Source organism: Strix uralensis, chromosome 1 (genome assembly GCF_047716275.1).
Source record: "Strix uralensis isolate ZFMK-TIS-50842 chromosome 1, bStrUra1, whole genome shotgun sequence".
In the NCBI taxonomy this organism is placed as follows: Eukaryota; Metazoa; Chordata; class Aves; order Strigiformes; family Strigidae; genus Strix; species Strix uralensis.
Genome location: NC_133972.1, coordinates 137,281,764 through 137,307,935, shown reverse-complemented (window position 1 = coordinate 137,307,935; position 26,172 = coordinate 137,281,764). Strand labels below are relative to the sequence as shown.

Sequence of the window (26,172 nt, the reverse complement as noted above, 5' to 3'; positions counted from 1 at the left end):
AATATTAAAAAAAAAAAAAACAAAACAAAAAAGAAGCATAAAGGTTCAGTATCACGTGTTTTTTCTCTCCGAAGTGAAGTAAATCCAGTAACTCTAGTGACCTTTGTACCTATGAACCCAAATTTAGCAACTTATACAACTCTGCAGCAAAAGGATGCTTAAAAATTACATAAAATATCTCATACCATAAAAATAGGGCAATTTTTGTAAAATTTCCAAAATACAAACCTCCTGTGTCTCTTTACCTACTTGCCAGTCAATATCCGAAGTATCTTGCTATCATATAATCAATTAATTTACCACCATAAACTTTGAAACTATGTTCTAAATTGAGTTATTCTCACGTCTGCAGATATGTCACCATGGTAGCAGCCAATGACATGTAGGACATGAATGCTCAAAACTAAAGAAATCATAGACCTTTCATGTGTTTTGAGACTTTCGTCCAATTGTGTGTTTTAGCTAGATTATGGCTACAAAAATATGTAAGTTAGTAGAGGACAAGCAAAAAGTTACTATGTAATCAGTAATTTAATTCTAATTGCCCAACAACAAAATACAGCAAAAATTAGAAATTCTGAAAAGAACATGAGTTTATATTTAACCAGTCTACATAAAAATGAAACTGAGCAATTACAGAAGGATATCCTTGAAATAAATTCAGCATTCAACACTAGATATAATCACAAGATCCTTAAATGGTTCAATACTCAACTGTTCCAAAAGTTCTGCAACCTAAGCAAGAGTTGAATCTTAAAAACAAAGAACTGATTCACTATAGATAGTAAAGTATAAATCACCTATCTTCTCTCATGTAAATGCTTCCCTGTTAACAGAGTAATCTATAGGAGGCAACAATATTGATTGGGGAAGATTTTTAAACCTCCCTCAGGGTTAGCCAGCAGCTTCTTTAGTAGTAAGCCATCTGAAAAAACAGCATTTCCAGTCCAGTCTGAATGCCGTTTTTGCAGAACAAGCTCAGCAGCTTTACAATACAGAGAGGTTCTTATAAGACACTCTTGATCAACAGGGTCCATGGCTACTTTCCACTACTATCACCTTCTACTTTCTGTACCACACACTGATCTTCCCCACGTATTGGTTCAGAAAGAAGCTCTACAGGTACTTCAGTAAACCTAATCACAAGTCTGTCATAGAATCATAGAACTGTTTAGGTTGGAAAAGACCTTTAAGACCATCCAGTCTGACCATTAACCTAACACTGCCAAGTCCACCACTAAACCATGTCCTTAAGCACCACATCTTTTAAATACCTCCAGGGATGGTGACTCAACCACTTCCCTGGGCAGCCTGTTCCAGTGCTTGACAAACCTTTTGGTGAAGAAATTTTTCCTAACGTCCAATCTAAAACTCAACTTGAGGCCATTTCCTCTTGTCCTATCACTTGTTACTTGGGAGAAGAGACCAACACCCACTTCACTACAACCTCCTTTCAGGTAGTGGTAGAGAGCAATAAGGTCTCTCCTGAGCCTCCTTTTCTCCAGGCTAAACAACCCCAGTTCCCTCAGCCACTCCTCAAAGGACTTGTGTTCTAGACCCTTCACCAGCTTCGTTGCCCTTCTTTGAACGTGCTCCAGCACCTCAATGTCTTTCTAGTATGAGGGGCCCAAAACTGAACACAGTATTTGAGGTGTGGCCTCACCAGTGCTGAGTACAGGGGGGTGATCACTTCCCTATAATTAGCACAGGAAGAGAGAAAAGGGATATCCATACCCTAGCCACCTGCTCTTATGCATGACAAAATGCATATGAGTATAAACTTATTTGGAAAAATAATGTTAGAAATATTTAAAATTGTACTTTTGAATGATGAATCCTATGCAAAAACTCACGTGAAAAATACCATATATAAACTATATACAATAACAGACAACAAGGATTGCTAATAAGATTTTAAAGCCTCAATTAAAAATTAGTCTCAGAATCATGCATTTTAGGCATAAATTTCCATTTACTTTGCTGGTTGTAGTTATATATATACACACATCTGATTTTATAACTAGACTACCCAACACATGGATATTGTGATACACATATATAGGAGTTCTGGTCACTGTTATCCAACCTCCATATCTCCTTCCTTCTCATCCGCCCCCACCAAGAACAGGTAGCAAGAAGAGTATGAAGAGTACACACTATTCCCCAGACACAGCTAAAACAATGGGGGAGGAGGAGATCATTATGGCATCAGGCTGCCTGATCAGCCTTACCATCCTAAACTTGGTGGTGCTGCCTGCTCCCCCACACTGGACCGCATGCCAGCTATCGTCACCCACAAGCACCAAGCTTACATTTTGCTATTAACATTGCACTTGACCATCCTCTCACGTACAGCCTTCAAAAGCAGCTAGGCCAGGATCTATCCTTTAACAGGCATGTGACCACTGCCAAGCCAGAGCACTGATGAAAACAAATGGCTATTACAGGTGGAGAGAAAGACATCTTTCACCTGGATACTACAGACAATCCAGGGCACTGGTAAAAGACAGTTGGAAAAACAGGATGAAAGTTGGCTGTTAAATCTGGAACTATCGTTGAAAATCTTATAGCACTTGCACTGATCCGATGGACATGCCTGTAGTGATGACAGTAGAACCTGGATTTACGAAGCAACAATTTCAGCAGCTGCAGACAGTTTCCTCAACTGGACACTGAGGTCCATGGTAGCGTTTCCTGTGACACCATCCACAAGTCAGAGGTGGAGGCAAAAATAATGGTATTCAGCAGTGGTATTACGAGAACATACTCAAGGTCTAACATGTATCTAGGAATCTATCAAGGACCTATCCAGTAGTATGTATTCAGTGGCTACTCAAAACCAGTTTCTGGATCAAAGAGACAAACTTAAGCAGTTAGGTTTAAGCTTAAGTTAACTTAAGCAGAGGGATGCCTGTAGGTAGGAGAAGCCTTATTTCTCAGAAGAATAAGAGCACAGAATGTTAACTGCAGAAGCTTGTTGCTGAACTAAGGAATTGATCCTTGCAATGCAGCAAGCAGCAGCTTTCTGGCTGTTTTCCCTGATTAGAAATACATGGCTTGAAACCCTTGAATCTGTAGAGACTTATTTTATAGCATAAACTACAATACTAATTTGTTTGAACTAAAAATTCAGTCTGTTTACCCTTCCTAGAAGAGAGTAAGGCCATCACATATGACCTGTTGTGGAAGACTGACAAAACAGATTCCTTCTACCCGCACTTCACCATCTGGATTCTACATTTGTATAAAATTTTTCCAATGTTTGAATTAAATACACTTCTCTTTGGATGATAGGTCTCATCTAAAAATGCTAACTTCTATATTGCAATTAACTGCAGTAAACACTTTGGTGTTGTTCAAATATTCTTATGAAACAGTATACAGAGGATTAGCTCTACTGTGAGAAAAACACATTATTTTTGAAAGTATAAATTAATCATTTACCTGTGCTTTTTTTTGCAGTAGACCAAAAGGTTATCAAAAAGAAAAAATATTCTCTCTTGGATATTTCCTGCTGAAATTTTCAGTAGTAGTCCACTTCGCAGCATTTCTGTACACGTGTCTGTGATGTTGGATCCCTAAAATCAATCGGAAAGAACATTGTTCTGTGAGCATTGAAGGACTTTGCACCCATTAAGGAAAAGATTCTTATACAAACTCACAACCATAATGAATCTCTGGAAATACCAAGAATAAAACTCTTGGTAATTTATTACACTGTAATGAAATAATAATTTCTACTGATGCTTAACACCAGCTTTATATTCATTTAGTATTGCCATTAACTGGGGGGAGGGTTTGCAGCTTTTTTGAAAGGATAAAGTTTAATCAATAAAGTTTCCAAATTATATTACATCTGTGCACGAGACCTCTCCTGAAAAATCAGGCTGACTTTATACAATAACTCTCATCCTCAATAACTTTACTATTTAGTCAGAAATGTGTCAAAATAGGGCTTTACATAATCTAGGCCAAGATGAGTGTGGAAGCTGAAGCAATCTGGAACTTGGACATCATTAAGCGTATATACTTCTACACTAAATTAAGCTACACACAAAAATCAAAAACCAGCAAGATTCAAAACTCAGGCAAAGCTAATAGTGGCATGTACAACTAAGACTGCCTAGTCTACTTCCTCCTAACATATTCTGAAGACATCAGAATTTTACTAAGCTTTAAATGTTTGGGATGAAACTTCCCATGCCTCATTTTTTACTTCAAGGCAGATCATTCTTTCATGTGAAAAGAAGGCAGGCATTTTCATAAAGGTTAATAAAAAAGAAGCAACTTTAGCAGAGGATAACATTTTCCCCAAAATACTTCTATGACAAAGTCATAGCATTTCTATGCCTTATAAAGAGAAATTTACCCCTCAAGGAAGCCTGTCTTGAATTCAGAGGAGTATTTTGCTATTGTGAAAATCCATGCTCTTGTGGGACAGAGCTCCTGCCCATGTGCTACACACATCCAGCCATGTGATCCTATTGATAATTATGCATGCTGGTTGCATCAAGCATACACCCATAGCTTGAGGATCTTCCTAACTTGAGGCAGTCAGTCAGCTTGGAAAACCTGCAAAAGCCAGGACCTTCCTTTCATCTACACATGTTCTGAATGTAACAGCAACAGCTGTAGTTACTTACTCTTCTTGATCTAACCACAGTAGCCCAAAGACAAATGCATTCAATTAAGAGCCAAGAAGCAATCATGGGTTCTGCTCTCAGCTCTTCATCTTACCATTCATCCTTTGTACGTCACAGCCCTAAATATTGAGCAATAGCTCAGACTGTTCTAAGGAGAATGCAGTCTGTTTACAGAGATGATAAGAGAGATTGCACAACCATCACACTGGAACACAATTCAGGTCTCTAAACAAAGTAGCTTCAGTATCAGTATTAACTAACCACTCCTGTTTCCATTTAGGATCAAATCAGCCAAAAATGAACATCATCTATAGACACTAAACCATACTCCCTAAGACAGCATCAGCACCAGAAGCTGGCATACTAATTTTACAGTTTTATTTGAAGCCAAACGATGAACCACCTGAAAAGCTCACTCAGTGATATAAATAAGCATAAATTAGGGCTACACTTAATGCTTGCTGACTGCAACTACAGAAAAGCAGGTAATTTCTTTCCATTCTATTTCATTGCTTTTGTGTATTAAAAAGAGTAAACAGTATCTTATGCTGACTTTAAAATTTGCTGGAATAGTATTTACTAATAGTTTGCTTTTTAAAAGGCTGGGTATTTCTTAAAGGTTTTGGGGTTGTTTTGCAGAAAACTACAGCTTTGCTGGAAAATTGTATTTTTTTATAAGGAGGTAAAAAATTTCAGCTTAAGGCTTCAAAATTGTATCAGCAGTTTCAGCTTTCTACAAAAGGGTGTGTTTTTTCACAGAAAGGGTTTTATGAAAACATTTTGTCTCTTTTTATTGAAAAACTTCATTTTCACTGTAGACGAAGACAACCTTTTCCCAACAGTCCTAGCAAGATTTGCTACTGTGCCAGCATTATGTCACAGAATACTGTATCTTATGCATACTTTAAATGTATATAATTCTGGCTACCTGAATTATCAATATTTGCCTCATTCATGATTCAAGTGCAACATTACAGTATGTAGCATCTGTATCACATTACTATCTTTTGCTATTGTTTTCCTGTTCATTTTCACTTTTTCTAATATAAACTGCTAGATGATGAAAAAAACATTCTAGAGATACTTTCTTCCCTTGGAGACCTCCTGTCCAAATACTGAACACTGTTAACTTCACTTATCGGATACCTTCTGACAAGATCACAACCCATGCTGGTGTGGCCGCAGGTCAGTGAATTTTGTTATTGCTGTTTTATTTGATGAAGTCCAAGGGAATAAGATAACAAAATCAGAAGTCACATCTGGCTGTCCTACATAACACTGCTCGTGCAGAAAAATCCTCTGCCCACCCCCTTGTCTACGTAACACTGTTAGGGTCATACTGTTCGTAGACTTTGGGTGGGTATGGAGCTGAAAGGGAGAAAAGAGCAAGGGCGTATCATGTGAAAGCACTGCTGTCTCTACACCTGGGGTGAGCATTCCTCTCCACCACATCCCTTAAGGATGAAAAACATGCCCAAAGAATGATAAAGCAGAGAGCACACAAGCACTGCCATATCCACCACACAATTCAAAGGAGGACTGACAACTGTAACATTTTCATGAAGGATGTAGCTACCCCTTGAAGCTCCATGTGGGTTTACAACAGGAACACCAAGCTACAGTTGATAGCCAGCCCAGTAGGATAATTCATTCATCCAACTCTGAAGTGTCCCCCTCATGGGGGAGGGTTTGAGGCTGCAGTAATGGATGAGAGGTCACCCCTGTCCCAGAAGCAGGTGAGGCTATCTACTGCACAACTAAAACTGTACTTTACTACCTACAAGCAATACTTTTGGAACAAATATTATCAAAACCTTCTAACACAAACATGTTTTCATTAAATGTTTGTACTGAAACTACCAGGGAAATCTCAAATATGAGCAAGTTGAACCTGAGAAGTAATTCGCTATTTCAAAGTTTTCATGAACACATACATTTATACTCAGTGCTTGCAAGGGAAGATCATATAATTACTCAACCTAAATGTAAAATCACTACTACTATGCTACAATTCATGTTTCTATACACTTAAACTACCTTCAATTAGAGTTGATGGGGTATTTTCAGTGAAATCAGCATTTTTGTAATATGTCAATTTGAAAACACCATGTATTGAGAAACAAACTTGTTTTAACCATCTTCCACCAAAACATATAAAGGATTCAGTTGGAAAAAAAATTACCTGCAGAGAAGGCTTATATTGTGAATCTGGGCTAGTTTTTCCTCCATCTATCCTACTGAGTCATTGAAGACTCCGAATATCTAACTGAACAGCACTCCTCTCCTGTGGGTAGCACTGGGGCCAAGGACTCTGATTTTCAGGATAGATAGTATGGAAATTAAAAGCCCATAAGATCTCAGAGCTTACAGGCTATGTAGGTAAAACTGGCATCTAACAATCTTTGGCTGCCAGTCAGTCACCTATCATTCCAATACGGTAATAGCTCAGGCAAGGTCTGAAATGTGGGTTACCGTGACCATATCACAAAATAAATGCATTTAAATGCACTGGAAGGAGAGACTATATGCAATAAATTTAAAACAATATCCCCCTCATCCTTAAGTCATTAAATACACTGACATTTAAAAAAAAAGACCTTTATTACCTTGAGATGAAAAACAGCATTCATTGTTTTTATTTGTTACAAAAGATACTTATCTACATATTCTGGGCAAATTTCAGTCAAACACAGAGGTTTGACCATACTGATTCAGTGGCCAGCACGGTAACAGTGACAAAGGTCAGAAATTGCAGATATTAACTTACTCTTCAGTATTTGCACATGGGCTGAGGAAACAGAAATAAAATAGGGGAAAGGGGTAAAAATTCTGGAGTTTAAAACAGAAATCTCTATTAAAATACTACTTGATGATATGGAAAGGAACAGAATACCCCATGCTATTGTCACTAAGTTGGTCTGTGATTCAGACTGGGTTGTTCAGTTTCCAGTTTACAATAAATGCAACAATCTTACTTTTTCTTCTCTCACTGAAACATCCACGCAAATTCTACTGACAGACTCCTTCAGCTGCTGAGCCGTTCTTCAGCTGAGACAGCCACCTACACAAGTTCTGAATACAGGCCAATAAATTTAACCACTTAGGAAATTAAGTGAGAAAGTCATTATACTCAAAATTTTCTTTCTTGAGACAGATGTTCCATTTTTCCATGAATCTGTATTTTTATCATAATAAACACAAGCTTCATTTTATGACACTTATGTATAGGAATTCAAGTCATGCTTTGATCAGATTCTAAAAATAGTCCTCATTTTTTTCCCTTTCCTTCTAGTTGGGGCCAAGCAATGTGCTAAGCATTTCCTTCTGGAAGGAAATCTCCAACAAGTTTGCCTCTTTATTTTTAGGCAATGCAGAAAACCAGATGTTTATTTAATTAAATCCACTTTCATACACTGCATTCAGAGATTTTTTTGTAGTTGTTGTTGGGAATCATTCAGAATACTGGTAGCTCTTATACATGTTCTGGAATTCTTACCATTTCAAGGACTAATCATATATTATGTTTGAAAAGGATGTGCATATTAAGATCAGGGCACTCTGTGGTTGCCATATGATGACATCAAACCTGATCAACTAAACTACAATAAACACCATATAACTCTACTGAAAGCATACTATTTTAAGACAATGGCACTATTTCAGAGTTCAAGCACAAGTCAAATCCTAAAATTAAATGGGGGGGGGGGGGGGGGGCGGTGCAGAACCAGTAAAAATCACCCAAGGTTGGAAGGAAATTAATATGTTAAGATTCACAGAATATCTTCTGAGCACAGACAGAATAAGTCCATGTTTCACATGCTTCTGTCCATAATGTTACCCTTCCTTATTGTTACCTTTGCTCATTAGTATATTTCCAACAACAAACATATTTACAACTGTATGTCTTACTAGGGATTCAGAAGAAACTTAATGTAGGAAAGAGGATTCCTTTTTCAGGGTCAGAGGTTTGAGAACAGTCTGTTCTTAACCAACTTATGTGACTAATAACACATTGAGTTAATAATACTGTAACTTTATACTTGAGTGTGTTCATTAAGATGGATTTGACAAATATCTGTAAGACTCAGGTACTGAAAGCAAGTAGAAGAATTTTAATCACTATAGTGCAATAGAAAACTTAATTGAAAAGTTGAAAATAATATGAGTAAAGTCAGTGATAGGCAATAAGGATTATTTAACAAATTTCCTTGCCATAAAATATTCAGCAATGTAAGCACTTAACTTGCCATTGCTTCTATCATGAAGTTATTGAACAAACATGTCTAATGCATTTTAATGTTCAAATACACTAATCTTTCCAATTTATTGCTGATGACAGCAAGTTCAAGCTAATTACAAAAAGAAACTTATTGTCACCTAGTCTAAACAAGCAGCTGTTAAGATATTTGCTGCTTTTGGAAAGTGTTAGGTCAACTAGACTTCCTCTCAATTACAACATTTAGAGATTTACTTTATCTAAGTGGTCCTTTCTTTTTCAAAATCCTACAAACAGTATCATGGCATGAATACACACTCTCTGTCATTTGTCTTTAATGGCTTTTTTGAGGTTGAGGATTACAGCTAAATGCAGAAAGGTTTGTCTGAATATACACCAGCAATTACATAGCTTTTGTACTTGCTAAAATTCCTTCTCTTGAGGCACAGTGAATTTTTGTGGAATGTGTTTTAGTGGCAGTCCTGTACCAAAAGCCTACAGAGCCCTGAACTCCAGCATAAGAGGATTTCTCTGCTCTAAATTATACCTACCCCAATTGCAGAAATGGAAGAGCAGTTCTTGAAAACACTGCTACACAGGAAAAGGAAAAATACCTGAAGTGATACATTTCAAATCCCACAATGCACTGAAGAAACACGAAGAATTTTGATTAAAGTAAAATTAGTTGCTTAATCCACATTTAGAATGAATCAAATCTTCCCACACTACTCAATTAACAAAAAACTAAAGGTTTGTGTAAGTCCACAGATCAGGAGAGTTCACGTGGAGCAGACAGGAAATAATTTTGCAGTGTCATAGGCAGTATTTAGGGGGTTCTTTGTTCAGTGTAATTTTTTTATACTCTTTCAGATAGTGGCTTGTTCTGCTGAACCCTTCTGGAAGGCAGGGGGAGACTGAATCCACTGCTGCAGAAGCAAAGCCTATCCTTAGGCACAGCAAGTTCAAGAAACAGCAGGTGTGGTAAGCAGGAGATGTAGGGAGGGAACAGAGTTGTGTAGAAACTCTCTTCTGTTTCTGCTATTACTATGAATACCTACTTAAAAGCTGACTCCTCTTCTAGTCAATATTCTATTTTTTAGTTGTCAGACCTCTTGGGGAGCTCTGTCAGTTAAAAGTTCAGACAGGTCTATCTCAAAGCTTTCTCTGATTCAGTGTCCCATCAGTGTCCCTAACCCTTTCTTTTCTCTGCACTGTACAAAGGCCATTTCTGGCTACATAGCTGAAAGATCAGGTCTCAGTCTATGAGACTAATGTGCAAAACCCAACATTTTTCTTGATACCTCTTACAGCCAGCAAGCCTTCCACAAAGCTTAAAGGGATAAAATCTCTTCCTCTAGTTCTTAAGCAGCTCTCTTATGAAGAGAAGTAGCACATTTAAGTATTCAAAAAAATCTAACTACTTCTGTGTTGAAATTTGTGTCTGAAAAAAACCCTGTGTAGTCAAAACTGACTTTTTAAAAAAATGTTTACATTGCTTGCTTTATATTTCTTTTACTGGGACTTCACTTGTATTTCCCTCCCACCTCAGTGCGGGAAGCTCAGATGTTTCAATACAAAACACCTAAGACAATTTAAAGATAGAGTCTTATCTACATCTATCTTTCCATATAAACTAACTACAGTGCTCAAAATAATAAAAAGGAACATTTTAGTGCTACAACTACTTGATCTTGTTCTTATCTAAGGGAAAGGGTAGCTCTTCTGGTTACTGCTGAAAACTCTAACTTGGAAACACCTATGGTTTCTTCACAAAACTAAGGCACTGAAGCTCTTCCACTTGCAAACAATAAAAAAACCCAAACAAGTCTTACACAGATTCTACTGAACACATTTATGTTAGTTTTGCTCAGCCAATATTAACGGACTACCTACAAGGTGACAAAAACTTATGGACTCAGGGCTTAATCAATAATAAATAATCAAAATTTTCTTCAAGCAGACAAAATGCTGTTAGGCAGGCATTTACAGCAGTAAAATCAGAGCAGCGGTTAAATTAGGATTTAGAGATGTGTGCACACACACATGTTGATGTAAATGATCAATATCCTAAGTCAAACATTAAACATTTGCTCTGGTTCCTGGAAGCCTGTTATTTTCTACAATGGTGCTGTCATGGACAACACTCAATTTACAGACTAGATCCCAAATAAAAGCCACAATTTCACAGAATTGAAGAGTTGACAGTATCTCAGGATCACAAAAACAGTGCAATACTTGCTTGTTGAAAACTGTTACTCCCTCCTCAATATACAAAGCGACAAATCGTATGACAGTACCTCCCATCCTTCAACATGAGACTGCCATTCTTCCAAAAACTCTAATTTTTCCATTTGTCTCTTGGCTTCATTTATGTTGGAACAGACAGCTTTCATGGCCTGGAGGGCTTCCATTAGTGCCGCATAGTCACTGTGCTTCCTTGGAGTCCGCTTCAGTAACTCCTATTTAGACATTTAAAAAAGAAGCAAAAAAGAAACCTGTCTTTGATCTCTAAATGTACATTACAGGAGGCTTAAATTGACTAGGATACAAAATCAAAAAGTAGCCAGACTTCTGTTTTACTAGGTGGGAAAGTAATAAACCCTCTAGCATTGTGTCCTAGTAAGACACTAAAACTCAGAGAAATAAACTACTAACAACAAAAATAATTACTACTTAGGAAGAAGTTTGCATTTCAGCTACTTTCTCCCCCCAACAATGTTTCTTCACATTGAGCTCCACTGAGTGCAGGGGTTTGTTTTTTATATTCAACAGGATGGAACCGTTCAACAGCAAGGATAACAATTCTGCTTAAAAATGTTAGTTTACTCATGTCAAAATGAACACCTGCCTTTCCTGCAACTCAGGGCAAAAAACATGTTCCTTTAGCTCCACACTATTGTTTAATCTAGTGCAATACACCAGAGCACATAGCTTAGGTGACTCACTGATTTCAGATGGTTACTGGTAACACAGCCATACTAAAAACCAAAAGTGGAGTTGCCAGTATTCATTCGAGATTTCCTGTCTCAAACTACCAACTACCTATCAGAGAGACATGGTGGGATGGCTCCTGTGACTGGAGTGTTGGAATGGAAGGATACAGGCTCTTTAGGAAGGACAGGCAGGGGAGACAAGGAGGGGGTGTCACCCTCTACGTCAATGACCAGCTGGAGTGCATGGAGCTCTGCCTGGGGATGGATGAGGAGCTGACTGAGAGCTTATGGGTTCAGGATTAAAGTGAAGGAAGGGACAGGAGACATTATAGTGGGGGTCTGCTACAGGCCACCCGACCAGGAAGACCGAGCGGATGAGGCTCTCTATAGACAGATAGGAGCAGCCTCATGTTCACAAGCCCTGGTCCTCATGGGGGACTTCAATCACCCCCATTATCTGTTGGAGGGACAACACAGCAGGGCACAAGCAATCCAGGAGGTTCCTGGAATGCGTTGATGATAACTTCCTTCTCCAAGTGATAGAGGAGCCAACAGGGATAGGTGCTATGTTGGACCTCGTTCTTATCAAGGAGGGGCTGGTGGGTAGTATGAAGCTAAAGGGCAGCCTTGGCTGCAGTGACCATGAAACGGTGGAGTTCAGGTTCCTTAGGGCAGTGAGGAGGGTGCACAGCAAGCTCGCTACCCTGGAATTCAGGAGAACAGACTTTGGCCTCTTCAGGGATCTGCTTGGCAGAGTAGCCTGGAATAAAGCCCTGGAGGGAAGAGGGGCCCTAGAAAGCTGGTTAGTATTCAAGGATCACCTCTTCCAAGCTCAGGAGTGATGCATCCTGACAAAGAGGAAATCAGGCAAAAATGCCAGGAGGCCTGCATGGATGAACAAGGAGCTCCTGGACAAGCTCAAACACACAAAGGAACTCTACAATACAGAGGGTGGAAGTAACAGCAGGTAGCCTGGGAAGAATACTGAGAAACTGTCTGAGCAGCCAGGGATCAGGTTAGGAAAGCTAAAGCCCTGATAGAATTAAATCTGGCCAGGGACAGCAAGGACAACAAGCAAAGCTTCTATAGGTACGTCAATGATAAAAGGAAGACTAGGAAAAATGTGAGCCCTCTCTGGAAGGGAACAGGAGACCTGGTTACTTGGGACATGCAGAAAGTTCAGGTACTCAACGACTTTTTTGCCTCAGTCTTTACCAGCAAGTGTGCCAGCCACACCACCCAAATGCAGAAGGTAAAGGACGGGGACTGGGGGAACGAAGACAGGCCCACTGTAAGAGATCAGCTTCGAGACCATCTAAGGAACCTGAAGATGCACAAGTCCATGGGACCTGATGAGATGCGTCCATGGGTCCTGAGGGAACTGGCAGATGAAGCGGCTAAGCCACTAGCCATCATATTTGATAACTTGTGGCAGTCCAGTGAAGTTCCTGCTGAGTGGAAAAGGGGAAACATAAACCCCATTTTTAAAAAGGGGACAAAGAAAGAACCAGGGAACTACAGGCCAGTCAGTCCCACCTCTGTTTCTGGCAAGATCATGAAGCAGATCTTCCCAGAAAATATGATAGGGCACGGAAAATAAGGAGGTGATTGATGACAGCCAACATGGCTTCACTAAGGGCAAATCGTGCCTAACGACTTTGGTGGCCTTCTACAATGGTGTTGCAGCGTTGGTGGGTAAGGGAAGAGCAAATTACCTCATCTACCTGGACTTGTGCAAAGCATCTGACACTGTCCCACACAACATCCTTGTCTCTAAATTGGAGAGACATGGATTTGACAGATGGACCACTCAGGGGATAAGGAATTGGCTGGATGGTCACACTCAGAGAGCTGCGGTCAATGGCTCGATGTCCAAGTGGAAAGAAGTGACAAGTGGTGTTTCTCAGGGGTCAGTACTGGGACCATGCTGTTTAACCTCTTTGTCAGCGACATGGACAGTGGGATTGCTTGCACCCTTAGCAAGTTTGCCAACAACACCAAGCTGTGTGGTACGGTCATCCAGAGGGATCTTGATAGACTTGAGAGGCAGGCCTGTGCAAACCTCATAAAGTTCAGCAAGGCTAAGTGCAAGGTCCTGCACATGGGTCAGGGCAACCCCAACCACAACTACAGGCTGGGCAGAAAACAGATTGAGAGGAGCCCTATGGAGAAGGATTTGAGCATGTTGGTTGACAAGAAACCCAACATAACCCAGCAATGTGCATATGCAGGCCAGAAAGCCAACCTTATCCTGGGCTGCATCAAGAGAAGTGTGGCCAGCAGGTCGAGGGAAGTGATTCTCCCCCTCTACTCCACTCTCGTGAGACCCCACTCGGACTGCTGCATCCAGCTTTGAGGCCCTCAACATAAGAAGTACATGGACCTGTTGGAGTGAGTCCAGAGGAGGCCACGAAGATGATCAAGGGGCTGGAGCACCTTCCTTATGAGGACAGGCTGAGAGAGTCGGGGTTGTTCAGCCCAGAGAAGAGAAGGCTCCGGGGAGACCTTATAGCAACCTTCCAGTAATTAAAGGGGGCCTACAGGAAAGATGGGGAGAGATTCTTGATCAGGGAGTCCTAGTGATAGGATGAGGGGTAATGGTTTTAAACTGAGAGAGGGTAGATTTAGATTCGAGGTAAGGAAGAAATTCTTTACTGTGAGGGTGCTGAGACACTGGAACAGGTTACCCAGAGAGGCTGTGGCTGCCCCCTCCCTGGAAGTGTTCAAGGCCAGGTTGGATGGGGCTTCGAGCAACCTGGTCTAGTGGAAGGTGTCCCTCCTCATGGCAGGGGGGGTTGGAACTAGATCATCTTTAAGGTCCCTTCCAACCCAAACCATTCTATGATTTACAGCTGGACTGACTACAGACAGCCTTCAGTGCACACCCTGACTGAGGCATGGGTACATTCTTCTGGAGCCCTAATCCTGCTGCCACCACACCCTGTATTTAAATTTAACATAATATATTCATTTCATTGCCCCGTAGAGTAATTAATTAGTCATCTTGCCCTGTTTTGTCTGTAGATCCTTCATTCAATAAACAGAACATAAAAATAATTTTTAAATAGGCCAAGGGAACTGTAAAGCCACAGATATCTGGGATGACTCAAACCCACTGCAATTATTATATTCTTTAACTTGTTTTAAAAACATTTTTTCTACTTGTTTACTTAAAAGTAAACATGTTTACTTTTAGGTTTTTATGTCAATGCAATGAAATGCATATGCCTCATAATTGGCAATGTTTCATATCTAAACTCACATGCATTGTGAAAAACACTGTCCAATAGTCAAGTTTCAAGTAGCTTTTACAGCACAGTCTGATCTGGCTTTTCTCTCACAGTTTGAAACAATAAACAATATTGGACCTTAATTTGTTAAGCAAAAATTTGTTTTAAATATTTACTTTCCTGATGATGATATTATTTCCTAACATGCAAAAAATTCAGTAACTCAGAGGTTTCAATACCTAATGTTTATATAGCACATTTAACATTTTTCATTAAGTTTTAAGTTGCAACAGTAAGATAAGAATAAACATAAAAATGTGCACAGAACCACCTACAGCATCTTACTGTTACTCTACAGTTCTTCTTACAAATCATTTTCATAAATACTTTTCATTTACAGTTTGCTGATGGTAAATGAGAATCAAACATGTCACTAATGCACTCTGCTATCCCAAGCATTTTAAGCAAGGGCATGGTCAAACCCAGCTGAAATCAGTCTCATTAAACACCCTTAAATGGCTCATTTCCATTCAACAATGGAGAGGCAACCTTACGACTAGATGCAGAAGGGAGCTAATCATCTTGACCCAGCCAAACTCCTCAGTTCTTTTAATAATGATGTCAGAAGACTTGCCGCTAGCTTTAATGAGAGTCAGTCTGGGTCCAATATCTAATAAAGAGATTATTCACTGTGTAGAGAGATTGTTCCTGCAGTTTGAAAATATGCTTAGCAACAGTTTTATATAGAAAGTATAAACTCCTAAATAAAAAACTTGTCAGTACCTTCAAAAGAAGGGGATACTTGCATATTCTCTGTATCGGCGTTACTAGATATCCTTCCAACGGTACATCTGTGTTCTTGCGTCCTCCAAGAAGCATGCAATTCTAGAGTGTGAACAATTTCACAAATTATTTAAAAATCTCGAGAAAATATCAGAAACGAAGACAAGGGCATATGTACACAGCAATATTGGCTAAGCTATATATAAATTATATACATATATTTAATGAGGAAGGCTTGCAAGACTGTCAAAAGAACAGGCTTGAACACATGCACAGGCAGGTAACACTGACTATCTCACACATGACAAGGAAGCCACAATGGCATTACACAGGCATCTCCCCCTGGTACCTTCTTCATCCAGCCTGATTAAGAGAGGGATTTTTTTAAGGTTTAGAAATAAAAGACAGTAAATAAAATGCTAAAAATATGCTTTCATACTTCAAGAAACAAAAATAAAAATCATTCAGGGTGACCCCTGTACGTGCTGTTGTTTCCAAAATATGTGTTCACAATATTAAGTAGCATTAAAGATGGTTTGAAAGGTTTGTACATGGTCATCCTAATACACACACCCCCAAAAAAAGTCTTCTGTTTACACACTTCTATATTTAAACGTGATGTGCAATGAATAAAATATCCTTAGTCATGGGCTAAAGAATATGTAAGTTTTGACAAGATACCCAATTATGGAAGCAGAGAATACATGAAATATTGGATGGAAGCATCCATGAAAAAGCAGCTGAGAGGGAAAGAAAAGAATAAGGGCTATTTGGGGTTACAAAGTACGCAAGGGACATCACAGCAAATATTTGGAATTGCTGGAATTAAAGTGTAAGTACATAAAGACCTAAAGTAATGATGAAAATTATTTTATGGAGAGATCAGAAGGAACTGTGATGCAATGGTAAGAGATAATCTACAGCTTCAAAGAGCAAGATGTCTAAACCGAGAACACTAAACAGAAGTAGTTTAACACAACCAGATGGTATGTTGACACAGGCCACAGATCTGGATGCAGTCACACTGCTGATGGAACAGAGGCTACACAACTGGGTGGTCGCTCCACTCAGCATGCAACTCACAACACACACACACTGTAACCAGTGCTGCTATGGGGATCTCTAAACCCACGCTTAAGCCTCTGCTCTGTACTCATGGTTAACCAGCTTCTGTCTTATCCTAAAGGATCATTTATCCTAAAGGATCTCACTTAACCTGCCAACAAAAAATCTTCACTGATAAAGACCGAGCATGATTGTCTCTATACTTAAAGGCTCAAAAGTCTGGTTTCAGGTCCCTATTATTTATAGATAATCACATCTCTAATGACCTGAACTGTTCTGTCTGGCTAGGCGGCTTCAATTGTACTTTCAAATCACACAGTCAGATCTTCTGTTCTCTAGGTTAGACTCTTGCTACTTATTCTACAGACATGTCCTGAATTTATGAGGAACACAAAGCAGATGTTAAAGCCCTGTGCATGCCCTCAGGAGGGCATGACACTGCACACTTGGCTTCCTTTCTCACAAAACAAGCTCTTTGCAATCCTTCTCCAGAGTATTTTGCTCTTTGTCTCTGTAGTCAGCATTCACCCCTTCTTCTTGAGTCTGGCCATGCTGCTCCCATACAAGAACCATGTGTGTGAAGCTCCTCAATCTGGGGCAAGGTGAAGCATACTGTGCCAACCACTGAGGAAAAACAGGACAACTTTGAAGCTGTTTTTAAGTATGAATGGAATACTGCTGAATAAGAGACTCTTAGCAAAAAGGCAGATGGCACTTCATGTCACCCAGTACCCCCCTACAATAAGGAAATTCCCACACTGCTCATTAACTTGGCTGTAAGTAAATGTGGCTAGGGTGTCAGATTCAGTATCTTTCAAAAATTAGTGAGGTGCACTAGGACAACTTTACCAAGAACTCTGTCAACAGCAGTAGTGAAAGCTTACTGCATGCTAAAAATTATTAATAAAATTAAATCAAACTTGTGATTCTGTCAGCATTGGCATCATCTTTTTTTTAACCATATTTGTGATGCTTTGCTGATAGTGTCATTTGCTTTCCAGTCCCAAAATGCAATAATCAGAGTTGACCACTCCAAAATTTGATATCATATCCATGAGCACCTTCTCAGGTATTTAAGTTCCACTACAGTAGGCCCCACATTTCAAAGCCTACCTTGTTATCACAGGACACCATGAAGGAAAACACAAAAATCATTTCACACTGAATCCTTCTTTTAACAACTAATGTCAACTATTAGGAAACTCAGTATTTACATGGAAACTGGTTTTCCTGTGGGAAAATCATGAGAACTGTCATACTTAACATTTTAAAACCCCGCCCTATTTGTCTTATAAAGTGAAAAACTAATTGTGCAGCTGTTTCTTTTGACCTCAGATTAAGTCAGCATCTAAAATCAGGATGGCTACTCTACAATCTGTAACAAAACATTTTTTCTGTCTGGCATAGTTGTGGCTACAGCACCAGAACATGGACCTTCTCTTCAGAAGTTCTGACGAGTCCTTCAGCTTTCTTTCTGCAATTTCTTTCCCTATCCCTCCTCATACATCTTATCCTGTTCTTTTTTCTTTCTACAGACACAGTTGGATTTACACCCCTGTCTCTTGGTCAGCAAGTTCAAGGCACACTGCCTAATGCTGTATTATGCACAGATCCAAGTGCAGCAGTGAAAATAGGATGTATGCAACCCTTTCTCTGGAAACACCAGCCCTAGCTGAAACTGCCTGCTAACTGCTTGCACGTGAGCTTGTAGTTGTTACACGATGGAGGTGACAGTGCTAACACTTCACTGCCCGGTCAAAAAAATATTAAGTTAGAACACCAGTTCAAAGTTTATTTACCAAAAGAAATGTCCGCACTGTTCTTATTTTGTTAAGGTCAAGCAGAACTTTCTGTGCCTTCTCATGGTTACTGCAGTATTCATCATAGATACGGAATTTCTCTTTCTGTAGAAACAAAGAAATAAATTCTTCACTTGCCATTTTGATTTTTTTAAAATTAATAAAACATGCAATGAACACTTTTCGAAGTTGAACAGCTAATATAGTCTTAATTTTGGAAGGTCAGCTCTTCCTCTTACATTTATTATTATTTGAGGTCCAGCCTCAAATTAGAATTATGAACAGTCTGCGAGAGTCACTTGGGAATTTCAATCATAGAATCATAGAATACCAGGTTGGGAGGGACTTCAAGGATCATCTGGTCCAACCTTTCTTGGCAAAAGCACAGTCTAGACAAGACAGCCCAGTACCCTGTCCAGCCAAATCTTAAAAGTGTCCAATACTGGGGAATCCACCATTTCCCTGTAGAGATTATTCCAATGGCTGTATGATCCCATGGTGAGAAATTTTCCTCTTGTGTCCAATGAGAATCTCCCCAGGATTAACTTGTACCCGTTACCCCTCGTCTTTTCCATGTAACTCCTTCTAAAAAGGGATCTTCTTTGTAGCCACCCTTTAAAAACTGGAACATGGTACTAAGGTCTTCCCTAAGCCTTCTCTTCTCAAGGCTGAACAAGCCCAATTCTCTCAGCCTTTCCTCATATGGCAGGCTTCCCAGTCCCTTGATCATCTTTGTGGCCTGGACCCTCTCCAGCCTGTCCACATCTTTTTTGTAGAGCAGGGACCCAAACTGAACACAGTATTCCAGGCATGGCCTGACAAGTGCTTAGTAGAGTGGGATAATGACTTCTTTATCTCTGTTGGTGACACCCTTGTTGATGCAACCCAGCATCCTGTTGGCTTTCTTTGCCACAGCCGCACACTGTTCATTCATATTAAGCCTGTTGTACACCAGGACCCCCAGGTCCCTTTCCACAGAGCTGATCCCCAGCCAGGTAGATCCCAGTCTGTGCTGCACTCCTGGACTATATTTTCCCGGTGCAAGACCTTACATTTGTCTTTGTTGAACTTCATAAGGTTTCGCTGAAAAATTTCAGAAGCTGGACTATGACAAAAATCACAGGATAAAAAAAACAGGAAGAAAATGCACGAGTGGCTTATTTGCTGACATCATTACCCATTTCGTCTGCAAACACTTGTTTGCAAATACGATCCATACTTCTGCAGAGTCAAAAACTGTTACTCAACTTCTGTAAAATGTTTCTACAAACCATTAATAATTTTCTCCTCCCACAATGAATAAACAAAGACTTAGCAAACAAATGGGACTCTAACCAGACACAACAATGAAACCTAGACTTTTTATTAGGCCTACAGCTGAAAGCAAACTAACTTGTCCTGATTTTGCAGAGCTCTGTAACATGGACATCCTTGGTTTGCCTCCAGCAGAAAAAAATAATACTCCGAGAAACAAATTACTACAGGACATACAAACATACTTGTGGAGGTACTGCAGTTGTGAGAAGTCCAGAACCATAGAGATATTTTACCCAGCATATGCAATTCTTTGTTAAATATTCACATTTTTGCCTAGCATCAAAGGGGAATAAAAATAAAGCACGTTATTACTTTTGCTGTTTCATGCAACCCTGATCCTTGTATCTCCACCTCACATATAAGCATCAGCCTTGCCCATACTGCAGGGCTCAGTTTGTCAGCCTGGGTTAATTTGGTGAATATAAAAGTGATGAAACAACAAAAGTTTTCCCATTTGATATGTTCTTTCTTCATTCTCCTCCCCTCTCTTTTTTTGGAAATTACAGTAACCAAGAGATGACCTCACAGTACTCTACATTATGCAATCTAGTCATATTTTTTCCTCATGACTATGTAATTAATAAAGACAACTGATAAAGGAAAAAAGTGAAATAAGGCTGTAATAAAAGCGTACATAATGAAGAAAGCAGGTTCCAACTTCATGTTGCGCGTTAGGTTCTGGCTGTAAGCACTCCTCCACCAGGGACAGGAAGTTTTTGTGGACTGCAAGAATATCTTCAATATTTGAAAACAACATCTGCAAAGGAATAAAACATACATAAATAAAACATCAGATACAAAACAGAAGAAATACACAATTAGGAGACTAACCTTAACTGTCTCTTCTGTCACATTTTTATCCACTTTGGCTGTAGCGCATTGGATCATTCGATGAAGGAAAGCCTGCATGAAACAAGACAAATAAGGAAAAAGTTATTTCAGGAAGACTTGAACAACTTTTGGCATTTTATGCTTATAATTGTTTCCCAAATTTCTTGTGCTTTGGATATAGACTCACATCAGAATATTATTCAGAACTAAAACAAGTGTTTCATCTATAAAACATTCAGTAGTTCTGTTATCCTAACATGATATAAAACCCTATCTATATAGTGTTTAAAAGAGTTAAACAGTGAAATATTAATGAACCCAAGAAACTGAACATTCTCTGAAGTACCACTTCCAACCTACACTCATACTACAGTCAAGAGCAAAATGAGTCATTTTCAAAATCTTGCTCTAGCACTTTACAAATTGATTACAAGACAAGCCGAAATAAGACGCTCATTTCTAAATTAAAACTAGTCGGGAGATAGTATTAGGAAATGTAACTTCTACCGTAGTTACCACAAGTAAGATTTCTGATGTGTTAATGATCAAACCTATTATAAAGTAAATTGGCTTAATCAACAGTCAACTGCATCCAGTTTTGCTTAATGAAAATGTTCACTCTTCCCTCCCGAAGAACCTCATCCTTGGGGATCAAATGAGAAGTTAGTAATACCACTAATGAAATACCAAAAGATTAAGGTTTCTCACATTTCACATTCAAGAAATGGAAACAAGAAGAGATGTACAGTAAGTCATTCCAAAAGAAATAAATATCATTTCAGGTACAAAAGATATAATTAATTTTTATTAATTCATTCCATTACAAAGACTTGGGTATGTTCTGAAAATATCTACACACTGTAGACTAAAATCTTACATTGATAATTCTTCACACGGACACACATATTCTTTAGTCATTAGAAACTGGCACCACAAGTGCACAAATGTCATGTCTTTCATAACCATTTAGCTCCAAGCCACTGTGCATTGTACACTGTACACGAACTCATCTAAATTCTGGCATGGTGCAAATTCCATAAAAGAGGCAATAAATAACCCCTGTGTGGAAGGATAGCAGTCACAGCACCCCTGTTTTCTCTCTGCTGGGATTTAAACATTTTCATTCCCAAGCAGTGATCCTTTCTCTGCTGAAGAGGACTATTTAACTGGCATTACGCATTTTTATTACTGAAAGGACAAATCTAGTTATGTAGGACATAAACAGAATTAATTTGGAATATTGCCATCATACTGTATGTTTCATATCACTCTCTATACTGATACAGATTTTCTATTTCTTTAAACCCCTCTTTTTTGTGACTATTTGTGCTTTCTTTCTAATGTTTAACTGCTGGTAAAAAATGCCATTAATTCATTTGCAGCAGTTAACTGTTGGTGGATGACAGCCCTTTATATCCTTCCTTGCTACAAATATCCACAGGGGTTATGGCAAATTTGCTGTGTGCATCGCCTGTAGCGTATACAACCAGTCCCACACAGAGGGAAAGCCTGTTTAACTGTCTGACTCTAAATTAATTTTTGAGAGTGTTCACTAAACCAGCCAACAGTATTAAATATACTTTAGAATTGAAAGGGAAAAAAAAAAAATCACAAGAACTACCTCTGAAACTCATGTCTATTTTTACTATGTGCAATCTCTCTCTGTTCACATTATTTCCCCATAGACCAAACATACTGTTCATCCACACTCACGTTATCCCAGAAGATCTTCATTTCCTGCAACTGCGAAGGAAGGTGAACCCTCATCTGGCTGAAGGCGAAACTGAGAACAATCTGGGAGCTGGGGCATTAGTTATTCTCGAGTGATTCAAGACACTAGCCAAGAGTCATGAGGTCAAGAAGAGTATACATCAGCTGCAGTAAACAGATTGTCCAAGCAGCACTGTCCCAGACCCCACATCTGCAGAGGTCATCAGAAACTGAATCCAGGAAAATCCAAACTCTCGCAGAACCCAGACACAAGTCACTAATTAAGGTAGGGAGGCCTAGGATGACTTCAGCCCCTTCCAGAAACTTGGTGCAAGTCCGTATGTTACAGTGCTGTACTCATACTGCAGGGCTAGTGTAGCCACGATTCCAGTTTTTCCTAAAGATTTACCACCTGTTGTCCTTATCAGTGCAGATCTGCTTCCTGAAAAAAATCATATCACTATGTCTCACAAATCAATGGATGTGATCATTTGAATCTTTCAGGGCACTTACATGAGAGCACTATGAAGCCACACATATCTCAAAATAATTGGAATAATCTCACATTTTCTAGAGAAGTGATGTAAAAGAATTCAGAGGAGTGCAGGTAGGGATGGAAGTGTCTACCTCCATCCACCTGCCACCAAGACCCATCTTTGGTCAACTTCACCCGCTGTGGAGTGAGTAATGCAAAGCAATGATGAAACCCAGGTTTCCATGATGCTAATGCCCTTCCTGGAATGCAGAGACACCACTGACTCCATACAGACAACACCTCTGCTCTGGGACTTTGCTACGGTGAACAGGCAGCTGTCATCAGGCAGGAGGATGGAGAAGTGTGAAATAACTTTAATCCAGCGCTGTGACTATGGAAAGAGAAATGTGTCTCATATCAACACACAGTAGGTCTGAGAGAGAAATAATTATGCAAAAGACTCCAGAATTATTTGAACATCAACTGAGGAGAACCAAGAACGGTTCTTCAAGAATTAGTAAATAAAGAGAAAGCAGGACATTTGTAGACACAGCTTTAAGGAGGGCCCCAGCACAAAAATAACAGACCTTAAAAGGAAAATATATAAGGATGCCCAGAAATTACTCAGGAGTTGACAGCTGCTGAGCTAACAGAAAAAAGTTTATAGAAGCTTTTGAAGATACACCACATAAACTATTACTAACCATAGAACAAACACACCTGTAAAAAAATGAAAGGAAAGCAAAATGGATATCTCAGCCAATTTATGATTCACTGAAGAACCGGACACGCAAAGAAGTCAGAAACTCCTCCAAAATAGCACTGAGTGGTTTCTAAAAATTCTAGCTCAACTTTAAGTCTCCTGCTCAAAAGCTCAGACCCATTACTGAGCACCACATTACAAATGGCAAGGACACAGCTAAATAGCCCCTGCTCCTGAACTGAGCAAACAACTCTAACAATCAACTGGCATACGTGATTCCCATGGTCATCAAAAAAAACCAAACCACCAAAGTGAAAAATGCATCTATCACACACACATGTCAGTAAATCATGACTCATCTTTGTTTCCTGGAGTATACTGCACGTCTTGCTGAGGTTACTTCAAGATTCATCTACATGAGTGTAGATGTTTCTTAGCACATCAAGCACAACACGTATCTCGATGCACTCCAGGATTCCAGACCTTTGCCACCTAGTGATCTTCAACTTTCTCAAAGCTTTTCAAGTGGATTCAATTCAATTACCTTCAATTCTTAGTCATCTCAAGTAACATCACAGCCATACAGTTTAAACATAACATAATTTTCCAAATTTTCATCATGCTGCCAACATTCCTCCTACATTGCTATAGTACAAGGATTCACCCTTGCAGCACTGCAAATGGTGATCTGTTGCCCCTGGCACTCTCAGCCAGACTCTTGCTGACTTCCTGAATTCAGAGTTAAAAAGAGATCTGTGTGCAACGTTTCAGAGGAGCAAGCTGGCTGGGTACCATAAAGAGCAGTCTAAATTTAAAAGATCAGATTAACAGGAAAGATAAAAAGAGAGGATGTTTGTTATTTACATTTTAAAAAACAAATAATCTCGTTTTGTTTGCCAATTTTTAGAACTGTCTATGGAAAACTGTCATTCTAGGAATATTCTTGAGTTACTCAGATTGCTACAACCCCTGCCTCCACAAAGTCTGAAATTCAAATTACAAACCTAAATTTCATTAACACAAAATGGCATCTAAATGATCAGTGTATGACTGCTTTGGAGAAGGAGAAGAAATGCCCAAAAACGCTGATAAAATTCTAAACATGAAGAGGCACACCTTTAGAAGTTTGACCAAAATGTGAGGTACCAAGTGAGCCTTCTGGAATAGGGGAGCAGCTACATGTAAAATATGTAAGATAACAGTTCAGGGCTAAAGTTCCCGGACTCCACTTGGGTCCTACTGGGGACACAGCTATGACCCAGGTACTTTGTACCACGCCAGTAAGGAGGAAGGTAATTCACCTCTACCTTTGAGAAATGTTGCAAAGAATTACACAGAACATTTGGAGAAGATTCCATACTAATAATACCAATGAAGATAACTACATCCTTTTTTCATAACTGTGTATTTATTACCTGCAAAGCATTTTTACATTTCTGCACTAGTCCCTGTTCTAACTCTTCTACCCTTTGCCTGACACTGCTCTAACACACTATAGGAAAAACAGGGACTGAAAATTCAAACATAAATACTGAAAATCCAAATACAAAGAATTATAAAAGAATCTGTTCATTATGCCAAATAAATACTAATGTGTTTGCCTGTCTGTTGATCCGCTGACATTTTGCAAGGCAGCGTGTTTCACAGAGAACGCACACTGAGTTCCTGTTATGGGGATTTTACTTTTGGTCTTATCAAAATAAGAGTAGCGTTGTTAGGTTGTTTGGTGCGGGGGAGTTTCTCCATAGTTGCTCTCTGTGCTGTTGAAGAAAAAAAAAAAAACACAACAAAAAAATACCACCACTACAGATAGCACAAGAAGCTGCCAACAGCACAAATGACTTCTCTGACATCTGGAATGAAATCAGGGAAGACAAAGAAGCCTGCCTGCAGAAGATTCCCAGAGTACAAAGAGTTTTCTCCTTCTCGACAGATAAGAAATTAAGTCCTGAAATTACGTCAGAGCACCTGGATCACAAAATATAAGTAACTATTTTTCTGAAAGCAATTCTCCTACTTTTGTGAGCCTAGACAGAAATATTATTCTTCGTTTGAAAAAAGAATTACTTATTTTTTCCCCTCAGACTTCTTTTAACATTGTTTCTACCCTTAAATATATACTGCCATACACAAAACCAAGGTGGACTGCAAAAACATATATATTTTTAATAAGGTCATTTCCTGTATATTTTCACTTTAGGAAAACCAGTTCAAGTGAAGTGCCCAATCTATCATATTGAGGCCTGCTGAATAAAGCTAGCAAGATGTTTTGTACATTAAAACTGAATAAAATTTTATTTTGCACACTGTCAAAAGACAAGATCTTGAAAGAAACCTGTAACAAGGAAAATGTTGATATGCTACAATTTTTATGTGTTTATAATAATAGGCTTATCTTCACCAATTTAGAAACACAAAGCTGAAATATTTGTGGGGTTTGTGTTTTCTCTTCACATTCTTAGCATAT

General features: G+C 39.1%; 1 protein-coding gene across 1 annotated transcript in view; it reads right to left on the bottom strand.

Moving 5' to 3' along the window:
* PREX2 (phosphatidylinositol-3,4,5-trisphosphate dependent Rac exchange factor 2) overlaps positions 1 to 26,172 on the bottom strand; it is a 187,589-nt gene that overhangs the window by 118,352 nt on the left and 43,065 nt on the right. Inside the window, exons 3-8 of the mRNA XM_074882653.1 lie at positions 20,818 to 20,889; positions 20,621 to 20,743; positions 18,670 to 18,774; positions 15,806 to 15,907; positions 11,157 to 11,318; positions 3,445 to 3,578 (exon numbers count right to left, since the gene is read on the bottom strand). Coding sequence (XP_074738754.1) covers positions 3,445 to 3,578; positions 11,157 to 11,318; positions 15,806 to 15,907; positions 18,670 to 18,774; positions 20,621 to 20,743; positions 20,818 to 20,889 — 698 coding nt within the window. The remainder of the gene's footprint in view (positions 1 to 3,444; positions 3,579 to 11,156; positions 11,319 to 15,805; positions 15,908 to 18,669; positions 18,775 to 20,620; positions 20,744 to 20,817; positions 20,890 to 26,172) is intronic.